Here is a 16,559-nt window from a genome sequence, read left to right as displayed (position 1 = left end):
CTTGAAATCGTCTGAGAAATCAAGGTTTCAAGATTTCCTTAAATTTATTTAAATTAAATTTATAGGTTTAGAAATGTTGTGGAAATAAAATAAACTTAAAAAATAATGTAACTTTTTAAAACAACTTAAAGCAACTTCAATGTTTGATAAGAAATCAAAGTTTTAAGCCTTGAAATATTTTCAAAATAATTTTCAAAGCTATGTTTACTATCCTGTGACTAAAATAGCTTTTGAGCTTAAAGAAAGTTGGTACACAGAAAGCTTTTTTCTGTCTTTTTCGCTATCCTGTAACTAAAAAAGCTTACGAGCTTAAAGAAAGTTGGTACTCATAAAGCTCTTTTTCCGTCAGTACGGCTAGCAACCCCTTCTGAAGCTCCCCAGGCATAGCTTAAAGCTATACTTTCACCCCCAAAAACAGCCGGAAACCCTCAATGAGAAAGGCCTCCCACGCTCGTAGATTCGAGAGAATCCATTGTCAGTGCGTCAGAAACCGTGGCAGCGCGCTCATCGTTTCAATCCCACCCAGAAGCATCGAAAATCCAAAGCTAGCGAAGGAACAGAGCAGGAGGAGAGAGCAAGGGAGCTGGCCAGCTGGCACATAGAAAGCGGAACAAGCCACCGATTGATTTTTCGCGAGAAAAGCGAGGAAAACAAGCGACACCAATCCGCAGCAGCGTTTCCATATGGAAATGAAAATGGCGGAGGCCCTGGAGACCAAGGACGACTCCTGCTCGCCAGTCGAAGGCCAGCTGCCAGCTGCTGTCGAGGATGAGGAGGTGGAACAGCAGGAGCAGGAGCTGCTCAGCGAGCGATGGTCTCCGCTGGGAGCCAACTACGATGATGCGAATAGCGCCAGTTCGGGCGTCGATTGCGAACTGGAACCGGGACTGCTGGACAAATCGGAGACGCGACGCGAAAGCAACGGGAGCTCCCTTGAACTGGCTCGCTTGCGCAGCATCGAGGAGGAGCAGGAGCTGCTCACCAGCTCCCTGCTGGCATTGACCTCTCACTTTGCCCACGTCCAGCTGAGGGTACGCCAAATTGTGGAGGCGCCCGCCGAGGAGCGGGATCAACTGCTGCGCGATCTCGAAGACTTTGCCTTTCAGGGCATTCCGGAGGCAGTGCAGTCCAAGGAGGAGGAGGACGCGGAGGAGGAGTCAGAGTCCCCAAAGCCCAAAGAGGATACTCCGGATAACCAGCTCATCATCGAACAACTAAAGTCTCAGCTCACCGAGCTGGAACAAATAGCCTACGAGGCCGGCGAACCGGGCATTCTGCCGCAGCACGTGATGCTCGAGAAGCAAAAGTTCATCCTGGACGAGCTGCGCTCGAAGCTCAATCTCCAGGTGGAGCAGCACGAGCTGCCGGCCCTCAGCACGGAGCAGTTGCGCCACCAGGTGGACAATGCGATTGGCGAGTTCGTGGGCCCGCTGAAGATGAAGGAGCAACTGGTCGCCCAGCTGAAGACGCAGATCACCGATCTGGAGCGCTTCATTGCCTTCCTGCAGTGCGATGCAGCCGAGGGAGGATCTGGGGGATCCGTGGGCGATCGATTGAAGCTTCTATCGGGAGCCTACAATAGCTATGCGGCCAAGCAGACGGCACGGAGTTCACAGGCCGCCGCCGCAGGAGGAGGAGGAGGTTCAATTGCTCCAGCCAAAGGAGGAGTGACTGCACCTCCCACTCCTCCGTCCTCAGAATTGGGCTCACATTCCCATCCAAGAACCGGGGAGAGCCTGCACAGCAAGGCCCATGGACTGCTGGACAAAGCATCGATCCTCATGCAAATGTTCGCCAGCACGCATCTGGCGAAGCCAAGGAGCCACGACGAATTCCAGCAGAATTCGCTGAAGAAGACGCACAAGGGCAACCACTGGGGGTAAGATAAACCACAAAAACCTTTTTCAAGAATACTTCCTGCTTTCTAGAAACTATCCTGGTACAAGATTTCCTTACCTTAGATCAGAAAACATTTAAAAGAACCGTTTCTAGCTGTTTAGATCTGATTTCTCAATGTCTAGTTAAGGTTCCCGTTTGTTAACTGGCTGAGAAAGTTAACCTGAACTGCAATTGTTTGGAAAAACGAATTCGATTTCTCAATGTGATGTTAATTTTACAGAGAAAGCTAACATGAACTTCAATATTTTGAAAGATAGGCAAATTGGATTTCTCAAGTAATGTTAATTTTGCCGAGAAAATTAACATGAACTTCCACTTTTCGGGAGAACAAATAGGATTTCTCAATATGTTGTTAATCTTACGAACGACAAAGACTTATCCCCGTTTCTCATCCGCATGTTGAATTTAAAGTAGGCTTTAAAACTCTTTACTCCCATACATTTTCAAGGTTTAATACCTAATTTAAATTTAACCTGCGGTCGAGAAATAGGTCCTTAAAAGAAATTTTGTCCGTTTTTTCCGAAAGAATTTTGCTTACAGCAACAGGTGTCCACATTAAATATTCATTTTGTAGGTTTATAGGTTAAAAATTCAGAGAAAAGTAATTATTTCTGAATTCTTTCGGAATTTCCGAAACCTTTTTGAGTTTCAGAAACACATATACTTTGGTTAGTTTCCCTAGGGTTTATTCAACATTTGGGGGTTAGACATTCTCAATGTAAAAACCACCAACCTGACATTATCTTGATTCATTTCAGGGACCTGCGCGCCCAGTTGGAGGTGGACATCCAGGAGGTGGCTGCCCTGGCCGCCACTTTGAGCTGCGACCGCGAGAAGTTGGCCAATATCAAGCGGGCTTTGCGCCAGCAGCAGCAGCAGCAGGCGGAGTCCACCTCCTCGTCCTCTTCGGCTGGTCATCCGGTTATCACCTCGCAAAGTGGAGCACTGACCACCTTGCCACCGCGTTGCCGGCGAGCAGTGCCAACTGGCCACGAACTGGCTCCTTATGCGGCCGGCGGAGCCATATCCTCCGACTCCGACGAGGACATTAGCTACTCCAACTTCGAGTGGGAGAAGGAGGGCGGCAAGAGCCGTCGATCGGCGCACATGCGTGGCGATTCCATAGCCACAATTAACCGCGAACTGACGACAGTGGTGCGCAAGAACTTTGCCCGCACGCTGCAGCAGCTAATCCAGCATGGTCTGCGCATACCAGCGGAATCGGCGGCCTCCAGTTTGATGGTTCCCTTTATGCGCTGCCTGCATCCAGCATCTCCGATGGTTCCGCCGCCTCCAGCGGCAGATTCGCCGCAATTCCTCGCTGGTTTGGGCAGAGCCATGCATGCCTGGGAATTGGTACTGGCCTATTATCGCCTGAAGCACGGCGAGGAGTACAACAACACGCCGGCACGCAAGTTGTCGCAGAGCTTCCAGCTGGACATTGTCGACGCCCAGGCGGTGACCGCCAAGCAGAGTCTGCTCAGCGCCGTGGGCATGATCCTGGCCATGCATCGCCCCTACAAGCGGAGCAACAACGCCCACTTCAAGGCCTTCGTCTGCGCCGGACTCAAGTGAGTGTGTTGAACGCTAGGGGGGAGCGAAAAACAAAGTTAGCAAGGAGTCATATTCAAATACAGCGAACTATGCAATACTATAGGTTTTTTGAGCTATATAGTGCATAGTTTTGGGCTTTGCCCTGATACATATTGATAGGATATACAAACGCAAGGCATACGCAGTCTAGAAGTAGACTATTTTTGGCATGAACAGCCTTTACATTACTGCAATGAACAATATTCGTAGATTAATTCATTTTGTATTAATTATATAGGTTTATATTATTGCTAGAAGCAACATTTTGACCAAAAAAAATTATATATAAATTACCAGGATTTAAAAACTTCACCCTGATACATATTTTTGAAAAATTAAAGCACCTGCAGTCTAAAAGTATACTATTTTTGGCATAAACATCTTTTACTTAACTGCAATTAACAATATTCGGAGAAAGTTAAGTGATTATTTCATTTATATTAATTATACAGGTATAGTTTATTGCAAGGATCAACATATTTTTTGTTATACCCAAATAAATAATTCTTCTTAAATTGCCAGGAATTAGAGGCTTTATCCTGGTACATCTATATATTTTTCAAAAATTAAAGCATCTGCAGTCTAAAAGTATACTATTTTTGGCATTAACATCCTTAAGTTTACTGGAATGAATAGATATTTATTAATTTATATTAAATGTATATGTATAGTTTGAACTAAAATATTTATCTTGCTTTGAAGAGGCCAACAATCAAGCCAACACAAATATTTCTAAGAAAAGGTAGACCCATATAATCTTACTCATCTTCTCTTTTCTCTTCTCTTCACAGCTCCCATTTGCTGGTGGAGTGGCTCAACCTGATCCTGAGCAGCCACGAGCTGGTGGACACGTACTACTCGGCCAGCAGCTATGTGGCCCGCACGGGATTCCGGGACTCGCTGCGCTCCATCGACGCGCTGTCGCGCTTTGACTTCGATCTGCCGGTGGACCTGGCCATCCGGCACTTCCGCAACCTCTAAGTTCGTTCCGGACTTGTATGTACATTCCTTGGCTTAGACTAGATCACACAGATCACAGATCCAGCGGAGTAAATCGTATTCTCTCTCTCTCTCACTTAAATGTATGATGTATAAACTCGTGTATATAACTTTAGATATGTCCCATTAAATCAATTGCTAATCCTAAAGTTCTAGCGAAAATGTGTGGATGTGTAGAACTCGTGGAGGCACTGGCTGATCTTCTCGCCGAGAGGACGTTCCAGGGGACCGCAGGCGATGCTGGAGAGGAGTAGCCGGGCCTGCTTTTCATCTAGGCACTCCTCGTATGCCTCTAAAAGGCAGCGTGGCGTGGGATATCGCTCCACAATGGCCATGGCTCGTTCGAGGGAGAGTGAGTGGAGCTGCAGCAGCTGTTGCACAAACACTTCGCGTACTGTCAACTGGGCATTCTTCGCGGAATCCTCGTAGAGGGCGCGAAACTTGAGCAGCCCCAGCTGGGAGTCCATTAAAATGCAGGATTTTCTATTGAGTTCTTCCCGATCCACGCTTTTTAGTGTTTTCCCAGAGAATATCTGACTTAGGGAGCGACTCATGGCGGCCAAATAGCTCATGGATCTGAAGTGATTCTCGGTGCGCACCACCTGTACATTAGATTGCACCCGAGCATTGACCAAAGCCTGCTGGAGGGACTCCAAAGGCAATCCCAGCTGCTCATTGTCCCCGTAATCCTCCACCAGGTAGATGATGTTCCTCAGGCCGCTCTGCTGCAGTCGGTGCTTCTGCTCGTGGAAGCGACCATCCCGTATGCTGGCCGCCAAGTCATCCATGCGTTTGCGTTCGATTATGTAGGGTAGAACCAGTTCGTTGCCCTCCGCATCCTGGGCCACCCAGAGGAAATCGCCGATGGTCAGGCGACGCACTTCGTGGCGGGCTCCTAAAGATTCCAGGTAGCTCCTGGTCTGGTCCAGCACCCGCTTGTTCTTGCCACTCGTCTCCTGGGTGTCCACGAGGAGGAGCAGCTGGAATCCGCCCGGTTTCATCAGCACCTGGCGTTCCCGCTCTTCTAAAGCGGCCAATTCAGCCAGCTCCTTCTTGGTCGGCTTCCTGGGTTTCCTGTGCTGCTCCAGTTGCTCCTGCTGCTTCTCCTGGCGCTCCTTCACCTGGCGGAGCACCTCCTTCACCTGCTGCTCGTACTGCTGCTGCTGCAGGGTGTCCTCCTGCGGAAGGGACGCCAATCGGAGGCCCCTGTGCTGGCGCAGCTCCTCGTCGATCATCTGGCAGAGGGTGCCCCCAAATCCGCGCAGAATCGAGCAGTCGCGTCCGCTGTTTAAAGGCAGCGGATAACTTTGCAGGGATTCCAGCGCCTGACGCAGCTTGAACTGCGACTTTTGCTGCCGGCGCTCCGCCTCCCGCAGCCAGCGCTCCAGCCAGCGGGTGAACAAAGGGTTCGGCTCCCACAGGCGCACTTCCAGACGAGTTTCCATGGCTTAACTATCGTTTAATTAGAGGAAAATGGAAAAAAATCACCAATTAACGAAGACAATTTCAACATGAATGTTCGCGCGGCCCTTGCGATCTGGCAACGCTGCTCGATAGGGGTGGCATTCTAGCAAACAGCACAGAGCTGCAAAATAATCGATGGTACTATCGCGATTGACCTCTATCGATATGACCTAGGAAATTATCACATTTAATTTAATAGCGCTTTTGCTTGTAAATACTGCACATTTGTAATTTTCCTCAATTGCTAAAATGTTCTGTTAAATTTTGAACAATTCAGCAATTTTAGAGCTAAAATAAAATTAAAATATTGCCTCCAACCGATAACGATAAGCAAAACAGACCGCAATGGCACATCCCTAATGCGCCCTCTACCGCATTTCCAATAGGATTATTTCAATTTCACTTAAATACGAAATTTAAACCGAAATTACATCCCAAAAATGACCGCCAGCGTGGAGGACATCAAGCTGGAGGCCCTCTCGCTCACCTCCGGCATCCGTGAGTCGCCCGTGTGCATCATAGTGCTCGGAATGGCGGGCAGCGGCAAGACCACGTTCACCAGGAGCCTCATCCAGCACGCCCAGGAGAAATTCAATCCGTACGTGGTTAATCTGGATCCCGCTTGCAAGGAGGTGCCATATGCGACGCACGTGGACATCCGGGACACGGTGAACTACCGGGAGGTGATGAAGCAGTACCAACTGGGCCCCAATGGCGGCATTGTCACCGCACTCAACATGTTCACCACCAAAATGGCCCAGTTTGCGGAGCTAGTGCGTCGCGCCGGCGAGCGCGGGCACAAGTGGTGTGTGATCGACACACCGGGCCAGATCGAGGTGTTCACCTGGTCGGCATCGGGCAACATCATCACCGAGGGCCTGGCCACCATGTTTCCCACCATCGTGGTCTATGTAATGGATGTGGTGCGCAGCGCCTGTCCCACCACCTTCATGTCCAACATGCTCTACGCCTGCTCCATCCTCTACAAGACGCGCCTGCCCTTCCTGGTGGCCCTGAATAAGGTGGGTCATTGTTATAATCACTGTAGAAAACTTGTCTTATTAACATGCTAAATGTCAAAAAAAGTTATTGACTTGTGTGTAAAAAATTGTATCTTACATATGTTAGAAACGTAAATAACACACACAGGTCATTTGTGTTATTTACACGACGTGTTATTAACATTAACATGTTATTAACATTGAGTTTTTGACATTAAAGTGTCAGAATTCTATGTTAAACTGAAAAAATGCACGGCTTTCTAGAGTATAAGAATTCATATATGCTTTGAAATGGTTAAAACTAACATATAAGACTCGTTAATGTCAGTAATATGTAATTTTCATTTGTGTTAAGAACACAGTGTGTAAAAAACACGTCGTGCTAATAACACATTGTGTAAAAAACACAAGTGAGCTGTTTATTTTTCACATTTTAGCACTTTTGTATTTGACACACATGTCAACAATTTTGCTCACACTGTAAAATACAATTTTTCATGTTTTTTTTTTGTTATTTTTAGATATTATAATTAGTACCTTTTTGCTTTACAGATCGACCTGCAGGACTGCAGTTTCGTCCTAGACTGGATGACGGACTTCGAGGCCTTCCAGGAGGCCCTCGAGCAGGAGCAGAGCTTCGTGAGCAACCTCACGCGCACCATGTCGCTTACTTTAGACACCTTTTACGAGAATCTAAGCACCTGCGGCGTTTCGGCCAAAACAGGCGTGGGTTTTGCCCAGCTACTGACTAAGATTAAGGAGTGCGTCAGCGAATACGAGCGGGATTACAAGCCGGTGTACGAGAAGATGCGTTTGGAGCGGCTGGCGGAGCAGGCGGCACCAAAACCGGCCGACAATGTGGAAGATGCCGGCATTGCTGTGCCCCTGGGATTGCAGGGTCTTCAGGATCCACCGGCAAACGCAGGAAACAGCGTATTCCTCATGGCACCTGGTCTGGTGCCGCAAACCGACGAGCAGGAGGAGCAGGAGGAGATGGAGGAGGACGGCAAGGGCACCATGGAGGAGCAGAACTTCAGCAGCTTCGTGCAGAATCATCTGACGGCGCAGCAGAGCAAGCGGGACAAGCTGGAGGAGCAGTCAAAGTCCTAGTTAATTAGTGATTTAGTTAATTAGAATAGAGATCGAGTTTCCCACAATTCCTTTGAGTTTTCTTCTTTATTTATGCACTTTAACAAGCAAAAACATTCAATATAGTGTATGTGTGTTTGTCATTTCCCATTCGGATATCTGTTGTTCGTATTTTTCTTGTATATATGGACTTAGTTTAGCTTTGCAAATTAGTGATAACATATACATATATATATGGAGGATACATTCCGCTCGTAAATGTAAATGCAAGCCTTATACTTTGCGTTACATATATATTCTTGTATATATATATTATGTGTGTGTATATATGTTGAGCAAATCAATATTGTGTCCGATATCTTACGCTATATAGTTGCTTCTCTGGATTTGTGTGTCGTTTTTTAAATATTACGCTTACAAAAATACAGATCATCTCAAATACTTGTCAATGCTTCACAGTTATACACAGTTTTGTATATGTAGACATACAGTAGTCGCCCGCTACGAGCGCTATTCCCTCCTTGGCTGCATCTGCAATCTATTTGTTGGGTGTTTTTTAATGGCTGCTAGCTGTGCAGGAAGTCCAAATCCTTGGACAGGCGTGTAAATGCATCCCTCAACATTTTTGTCTTGTGATGGCAATCAAATACAGTCCACGCTCGATAAGTAGAAGCACTGTTTGCGCAAAAAAATATTCTCATTCTGGACGTTTTCATTTGATTTGAGTGTGATTTCCTCGGGTGGTTCACACGAAATTTAGGTTTGCTTTTTAATATATATTTAATGTATATATCTTACGATTTTGTTTTGAAATAAATTCCCTGGTACAGTGCGTTTCGGGAGCAGCAGGTTGGCTAAAAGGTGGATTACGAACTGCAATGCAAACTGCTCTTTGGGCTAAAAAAATGATGTTCGAAAAAAGCTCGCTTTAGTTTAAAAGTATTTTCTAGATGTTAATTAAGTTTTCATATTTTCTTGTATTTGCCTTCCCGCCTTGAAACGCACTGTACCCGTGTGTGTGTGTTAGTACACTAATTTCTTTTTGTGATTAATGGAATTTTTCTGGTTCCAATTATAATTCTGTTTCCCAGCTCAAATTATCGAGCTCATGAATATTTTATTTTAAATATTTAGACGTATTTTAATGGATCGAGGAATCAAGCTCTCACACGCACACTCTCAAACACACACAGACGCACACACACACACTCAAAATTTTGGAAAGGGCTACGGAAAGAGAGTTTCGAAAAACGAGTTTTTAAAGCAGGAAATATGTGTTTTTTTTTTGAAAACTATAAAGTTTAGCTCGCTTGTGTTCGTGTTGTTGTTTCAGAAACAGTCTTTTCTTTTTTTTTGTTTCATTTTCCGCTTGCTTTTTTCAATAGAAAGGGAAGAAGAAACATAACAGAGAAAGTTTTTCGGGTTTCGGGGTTTTTTTTATAGCTTATGAGCTTGGCTGAGATCCGATAATACGTACCATAGAGCATTTTAGCTTAGATCTATATAAATACGTGTGTGTCTCAAAAACGGAAGTGGGCGACATCCCATCGCTTAAGCAGGCCAATAAACGAAAAGCTTGACTCGAAGGTTGATCGGGGATTAATTAATTAATTTAATTTAATTAATCGTCGTCCGACATATTGGTGGTGGTCAGCAGAGTGGCGTTGTCCTCGGCGCCCTGCTCCTCAATGTCCTGGAAAAATATGATGATATATATAATTTAACAATATAAATATAATATAATATATAACACCTACAAAATGATATTAAAAAGTGATTATTAGGGGTATTTACTCTTTAGTAATTAGGATTACCAATATTTTTTATAAAAACCCCCAGAAAAACTGATGATATTAAAATAGATTGTAAGTAGCTTTTTTCTTGGGATTAAAAAAATTATTTTATAACAAATAAAATACTGTAAAAAAAGATAATAATAAAATAAATAATAATAGTTCCTAAATATTTAATTAGACAAAAAAAACTGCATAATATAATAATAATAGCTCTATAATAAACCCTCTGTTACCTTATAGTTTTACCTATAAGATAGCTTTAGATAATAATAATAAACCCCCCAGGCAAAAACTCTTTTTTTTTCTTATACAAAATATATATTTTTTATATATTTAGCAAATGTTTTGTTTGCCTCGTCGTTACAATCTTCAACTTCTTGTTGATCTTCTCTAAAAAAATAGTTTTACACGCAAGTAGGACGATCGGAAATTGTTGTTAAATCAATTTGCTTACATTCAAGGAAGAACAATTCAAAAACACACGTTACATTAAGCTTTTCTTGTTGTTTGTTTGTTGTTTTTTTTGTTGTTATATTTTTTGTTTTCTCTTTTTTTTCATTTTTTAAGGTATGTATAAAAATAAAAAAAATTTGTTTAAAAAAGGATGTAAACTTAAAATGAAACAAAACATTTAGGCTAGAGAAATATAGTTTGTTTGTGGTGTGTTGTGTGTGTGTCGAGGAGGAGGAAGTATAAATGCAGCTGAAATGTTTGCAGTAGTGTGGTTCTTGAGCTAAACGGAGATTTACAAAGAAGACAGGGATTCCTTCTGTTCATGGTGCTGCTCTCAAACATCTCTCATTTTGGATTGGAAGTGTGCGGAAGATTTTGTTGCTCTGCCCGGCATTTGCTGCCCCTCACTTGAGCTTCTGCTTGACGGGACTGGACTGGGTTTGGTCCGCCTCGGGCAGGTCGCTCTCCTTCTTGCGCTTCACCTTCTCCTTGCTGGCCGCCTTGTCCTTGGGCTTCTTCGTCTGCAGCGCCAGCTTGGCCTCCCGCTTGGCCTCCTTCTTGGCCTCCCGCTTGGCGCGCAGCTGCTCGGTGATGAAGGAGAAGACCAGGTAGCCCTGCAGGGCAATCAGGCCGCCCAAAGCGAGCAGGGATCGCAGCCCTCCAATGCCATAATACAGCGTCAGCACGCCAATCACCGACGTGGCAAAGCGGGCAAGGAAGAAGACTGCGTTGTTGACCACCCTCAGCTTGGCCAGACGCTCCTCGCGATCAAAGACGCCGATGAGCTGGAAGACATGCGACAGCAGCTCGCTGAAGTAGTGCAGCGTTAGAAGGACCAAAGCCAAGCGCTGGAAACTCAGCGTGTAGGCGAGCACAATCAAGGTGAAACCGCTGATCGAATGCACAATCTTGGGCTGCTGCTCCTCCTTGGTCTTGATCTTCTGGAAGTACAGCTCGGGCAGCATGTGCAGGTAGTAGGCCAGCTGGACGATGAAGTAGAACTTGTGCAGGAAGCTCATCGGATGCTCGGGGAAGCCCTCCCACAGCTGGGCCACCTGGCCGAGGTAGCCCTCCTTCAGCAGCACATGGGCGCCCCAGACGAAGGACAGCAGATAGAAGGCCACCAGCTGGCCGGATTCATTAAACCGGGCCAGCTTGAACTTGGATAGATGCAGCTTTTTGCTGATCTTGTCCAGCACAAACTCCTGGATGATCGCGTGCATGATGATGCAGGTCAGCGTGTAGAAGAATATCGCACAGTAGTCCTTGATGCCAGCGATGTAGGTGTAGGCCTTGCCGTAGGGCTGCTCCCGGCTGGGATCCTCGCCGCTGACATTATGATGCAGGGATATGAAGGCGCTGGCAAAGGCAGCCGTCGATTCGTTCATCAGGCCAACGACGAAGACCATGGCCACGCACGAGATGATGTCCGCATGGTTCTGGATCACGAACTCGTGGCTCAGGATCGGTGGGTTCTTGTTGCTCGTCTTGCGACCGAGTCCCGGTTTGATGGCCATTTTATCGAAAGGGGGTTCTAAAAGGAAATCTAGTTTCAGTTATCAACGTTTGATGTTTGGTGTCCCGAAGTTCTATAATCTTGCATGTTACTCTTAGTATGGGGTATTTCTAACGAATCAAGGGGTTCTACCTATGGGTTCCCAAGTTAAGGAGGTCCTTTTTAGAAAGAGAAGTTTTATTATGGAATCGACTATCCAATATTGCATATTACTCGTAGTATGGGCTATTTCTAACGAATCAAGGGGTTCTAACTATAGGAGATCCTTTATTAATACAAAAGTTCTATTATAATTTGACACGTATAGTTGGATTGACTATCCAATATTGCATATTACTCTTAGTATAGGCTATTTCTAACGAATCAAGGTGTTCCCACTATGGGTTCCCCTTATTTAAAGATATCCTTTTTAGATGCAGAACTTCTATAATAACTTGACACGTATGGCTGGATCCACTATCCAATATTGCATATTACTCTAAGTATGACCTATTTCTAACGAATGAAAATCCACCAACTATTGTTTCCCAAGTTAAGATGTGCTGTACTACCAACTGGTTTCTATAAATCTGACACGTATGGTTGAGATAGTCGATATAATATTGCCTATTATTATTCAATATGTTCCCGGTTCACTTTGAAGATGCTGTAGTGTGTTTTCTATAACTAGTCATTACTATACCATCCTATAACTACAGATAACCCTGCAGTTTAGATGATGTATGGTGGGATCAACTATCCAATATTGCATATTACCTTAGGTATGACCTATTTCCAACGAATGAAAATCCACCAACTATTAGTTTCCAAGTTAAGATGTGCTGTACTACCAACTGGTTTCTATAAGTTTGACACGTATGGTGGATATTATTATTCAATATAGGTTACCGGTTCCCTTTTTCAGATGCTCTACTGTGTTTCTAATTTAATCTTGTATCTTTTCCTATAACTATTTATTATTATACCATCCTATAACTACTGATAACTCGGCAGTTTTGATGATGTAGCTCCATCTTAACTCTTTTCAATGAAGGAACTATGAATAAAAAGTGTTTCCAAAAGGGATCTATACTATATCCTTTCTAATATCCTGTTCCTTTAAGGGGAATATCTACTGTATCCAAGATGCTCCACCAACAACAAACACACAAATTGCCTTGTTGGCACCACACACACACACACACAGGCTGCGCGCTCCCACTCTCACACACACACACACGCACACATAGAGAGACTCGAAGAGACACGCTGGCAAAAGTTGTTGTTGTTGCAGTTGCCAATTTTACTCACAGGATTTTTGGCCAAAAACGCTCTTTTGGCCGATATTTGCAACGTGATTTTGCTGACGTAGGCGGTGCGTGTGCTGTGCGTTCCCAGCTGGCAAACTCGGCGACGTGATCTGCAACTGAATCGGGGGAATCGGAATCGGGAACTGACTCCAAATCGAAATCTGATTGTGAATCTGAATCCGAAACCGAATCGGCGAAGCGAGAGAGATACCTGAATTGAATCGGCGACAGGTGGAGGCAGTGGGAGCGAAAATACCAGATTGGCTTATAGAAAATACCGAAAGTGCGCCAAAACGGTCTCACTGGGAAAAGGGAGGGTGGGTGTCCTCGCTGGGCTTAGCCGCGTCACCCTCCCGATAACCGGGGCTGCTGCGTTGTTTTTTGGCGCCAACTTTGATTTTTTGTTTAACTTTTTGTTTGATTTTGCTTTTTTCACACACAACACTCGGGGATTTTCACTGTTTTAACTAGTTTAACTTTCACTGAACGAAACCAGGGCTGGCTTTACACAAAAGGCGCGCAATTTGAACGTTAAGGTTTAAGAAAAGAATATAAAGTTTAAAAGTAAAAGGTTTATTAAGTGGGTTACTTTTTTTAATTGGCAATAAAAGCTTGCAAAATGGGCTCAAGGACACGCGACCCACAAGCCACAAACCACAAACCACCTTCTTCCGCCTCGCTGGTCAAGTTAATTGCATTTTGTACTCACATTGCGATTCCGCTTGCGGACGGAGGACACGATTGTGCGCTTGTTGCGTGCCACCAGGCAAACCGTTATGATCAAAATCACTCCGATGAGGGCGAAGCCCAAAAGAGCGGGCAGCAGCACGCTATCCTCGTCCTTGTAGCCCTGCAAAGTGGACGAAAAAAAGGGGGTGCTTAATTAAGAAACTTGAGAAACTCGGAACACAGCAATGGGGTCAGCTCAAAATTTGGGATGGTATATGGGGGCCATAAAAGGAGGCCACATACCAATTTCAGTGAGCCTAGGTTTTGTGGATCCTGAGATATTTAACCCACTGTCTAGGATGATCTTATAATAATATTTTATAACTGTTATTATTTTAGGTCCACAGATTCTACTTTCATTCTATTGAATATAATAGCCCATAGGATACTAACTGACAAATTTACAGCTCAAAAATTAGGATGATAAGTGGGGGCCATAAAAAAAGGCCAAGCTTTTGTGGCTCCTGAGATATTTAACCCACTGTCTAGGATGATCTTATTGTCAAATACTATTATTGTTATTACTTAAGATGCACAGATTCTAATTTAGGATGATATATTGTCTTTATAAAATAGGCCTTCCATTTTTCTTAATCCTAAATCCACAAACTGAGATTCTACTTTCAACCTATAGAATATTATATATCATGGGATAATCTCAAAAATTAGCCCACATACCAGTTTTCATAAACCTATCTCTTGTAGATCCTGAGATTCTCAAAACTATATAGTATAGGCATAACTTACGGTCCATTGGAAGTAGGTGGAGGGATCGATGTAGGCCCAGTGCGTCTTTATCCAGGCGTTGTTGTTGCTCTTCTCGTCGTTCTGGCTCCCCAATCCCGATTGTTCCGGCGACTGCTCCTCCGCCTCTGATGGCACCTGCATCCTGGAATTCTGCCCTGCTCCGCTGAGGATCTGTGGCCCCTGGGCCTTGGCCAGAACGGGTGGCATAATGGGCTTCTTGGCGGCGGACTTGAGCAGGGGAACCTGTATGATTCGGGTGGTGATTGTGGTGCCAGGTGGCGAGTACCGCGGAGTGGTCACCACTGGTGGTTCCCTGGTGGTTGTGGTGGTGGTGGTGGCTCTTGTTGTGGTGGTCGTGGTGCTGGGAGCCTGTGTGGTTGTCGTCGTAGTTGTGGTGGTGCTGGTGCTGCTGGTTTCCATGGTACTGGTGGTGCTACTGGTGATTGGATTGGTTTTATTCACACGAATCACAAACTGTTCGATGCCATTCCGGTTCACAATCTGCACATTTCTGCCCACATTCTGCTGCAACAGCGGGGAGCCAGTGGGTGAGATGGGATTGCGATTGGTAGCAGCTTCACCCGATCGCTGTGGACTGTGGATGAGGGCCGCCTTGGTTTTCAAGAACCATTCCGTGGGATTTGGCAGACACTCGGCGGAGACGAGAAAGGGTATGAGCACCGCACCAATGATCACGGTGCACACGAAAATGAGGCCCAGATAGGCGAAGAAGGAGCGACGGCGGCGCTGGCCCTTGATCTTCACGGATCCTGAAGAATTCGCGGAAGAGCCGGCGGAGGAAGAGGCCGCAGCTGAACGCCCGGAGCCCGAAAGTTTGCCAAAGTCATCGTTCTGCGGCAGAATCGTGTACTGCAGACTATTCTCGCCGTGCCTGATGGTCTTGTACATTTTGTCCTCGTTCTTCTACGGATGCTCGCGGATTCTTCTGGATTCTTCCGGAGCTCCCCTTCTCTTCTCAACTGATATTCACCTGCAATTCGGATGCTCTTCGCTCTTTTGCAGCTCCTTCTTTTAAATCCTCTATATTTTTTGATCCTTAATTGGGTTCCTAATCAAATTAAGAGGAGTCCTCTTCGTTCCTGGAAATACAACTCCCTTCACTTCTCTTCCTCTCTCTCTCTCTCTCTGTCACTTTTTCGCTTTCATTACCTCTTTATAATGATAAATACCCAATATTTTCAGGTTGATAACTCCGTATCCTTTTGCTTAATATTATCTGCTGCAAGTCCTTTGCTTTTCCTACTTAGAATTACTATGCATTCTGTCCTTCGTCCTTTGGGAATATATTTTGTTTTTGTTCCTGCTGCTCGATGCTCCTTGCGCACTCAATTTTATGTTTTTATTGATTAAGCGTTTGTTGTTTTTTGGCGCAGGCGCAGTTTCTGAGTGTTGTTGAACTTTCCACAAAGGACCTTTTCCAGTGTTGAGAAGGGGAAGCGGGGATTTGAATCCTTTTTGTCTTTAAAAAATAATAAAACAATAATCAAAGTTTCTATATTAGTTCATGATTTTTAAACATTTTTATAATCATAAAAAAAATTAACTGGGATCCTAACTCAGATAATGTAAATAAATATTCAATTTAAGTCTAGAAATTAAATTAAAACCAGAGATTAAACATGTTGATCCACTAATTGAAAAACATTTTTAAGATCTAATAATTATATTGATGATATTTCTCATCAAATTGATCTTAAAACGCTTCTCTTTTTCAAATATCAATCGTAGAAATACCATTTGTGAATATAAATATTAATAGGTATCAAATGTACCGTGGAAATATGAAACCCCTTTATCACTCGAACTTACCCCTTATTATAATTCTCTCCACTCAATTTTAGATCTTTGCTCCTACTTGGACAGACTTTGCACCAGAAGATAACCATGCAATACGGGCTATCTAGAGATTTGCTATCGATGGTTTCTAATGGATTGCGCACCCTGCTAATGGATCAATCAGAAA

General features: G+C 44.6%; 5 protein-coding genes across 6 annotated transcripts; 2 read left to right on the top strand and 3 right to left on the bottom strand.

Annotated features, from left to right (window-relative positions):
* Window positions 1–445: 445 nt before the first annotated feature.
* LOC108063895 (RUN domain-containing protein 1) lies at window positions 446–4,473 on the top strand. The gene is made up of 3 exons (XM_017151175.3): window positions 446–1,879; window positions 2,658–3,470; window positions 4,284–4,473. The coding sequence occupies exons 1-3, from the start codon at window positions 684–686 to the stop codon at window positions 4,471–4,473; spliced, it is 2,199 nt and encodes a 732-aa protein (XP_017006664.2). The 5' UTR covers window positions 446–683.
* A 140-nt stretch (window positions 4,474–4,613) lies between these two features.
* mus81 (mus81 structure-specific endonuclease subunit) lies at window positions 4,614–6,042 on the bottom strand. The gene has a single exon (XM_017151176.3). It carries the CDS (start codon window positions 5,934–5,936, stop codon window positions 4,644–4,646), a length of 1,293 nt encoding a protein of 430 aa, XP_017006665.2. The 5' UTR covers window positions 5,937–6,042; the 3' UTR covers window positions 4,614–4,643.
* Window positions 6,043–6,274: 232 nt separating this feature from the next.
* On the top strand, window positions 6,275–8,201 carry LOC108063864 (GPN-loop GTPase 1). Its single transcript, XM_017151131.3, has 2 exons — window positions 6,275–6,977; window positions 7,509–8,201. Exons 1-2 carry the CDS (start codon window positions 6,396–6,398, stop codon window positions 8,064–8,066), a joined length of 1,140 nt encoding a protein of 379 aa, XP_017006620.2. The 5' UTR covers window positions 6,275–6,395; the 3' UTR covers window positions 8,067–8,201.
* A 265-nt stretch (window positions 8,202–8,466) lies between these two features.
* On the bottom strand, window positions 8,467–15,900 carry LOC108063865 (phosphatidylinositol 3-kinase 1). The gene is made up of 3 exons (XM_017151132.3): window positions 14,576–15,900; window positions 13,809–13,949; window positions 8,467–9,738 (listed from the first exon to the last, which is right to left on the bottom strand). Exons 1-3 carry the CDS (start codon window positions 15,482–15,484, stop codon window positions 9,667–9,669), a joined length of 1,122 nt encoding a protein of 373 aa, XP_017006621.2. The 5' UTR covers window positions 15,485–15,900; the 3' UTR covers window positions 8,467–9,666.
* Window positions 10,135–13,299, bottom strand: TRAM (translocating chain-associated membrane protein 1). 2 transcript variants are annotated; one of them, XM_017151135.3, is made up of 2 exons: window positions 13,101–13,299; window positions 10,135–11,840 (listed from the first exon to the last, which is right to left on the bottom strand). In XM_017151135.3, the coding sequence occupies exon 2, from the start codon at window positions 11,809–11,811 to the stop codon at window positions 10,699–10,701; it is 1,113 nt and encodes a 370-aa protein (XP_017006624.2). In that variant the 5' UTR covers window positions 11,812–11,840; window positions 13,101–13,299; the 3' UTR covers window positions 10,135–10,698. The 2 variants fall into 2 exon arrangements, with proteins under 2 accessions (XP_017006624.2, XP_017006623.2); XM_017151134.3 differs by having other exon boundaries at window positions 10,135–11,828; window positions 13,101–13,297.
* Window positions 15,901–16,559: the final 659 nt, after the last annotated feature.

This window comes from Drosophila takahashii, chromosome X (assembly GCF_030179915.1).
Source record: "Drosophila takahashii strain IR98-3 E-12201 chromosome X, DtakHiC1v2, whole genome shotgun sequence".
In the NCBI taxonomy this organism is placed as follows: Eukaryota; Metazoa; Arthropoda; class Insecta; order Diptera; family Drosophilidae; genus Drosophila; species Drosophila takahashii.
This window is presented reverse-complemented; position numbering and strand designations above follow the sequence as displayed.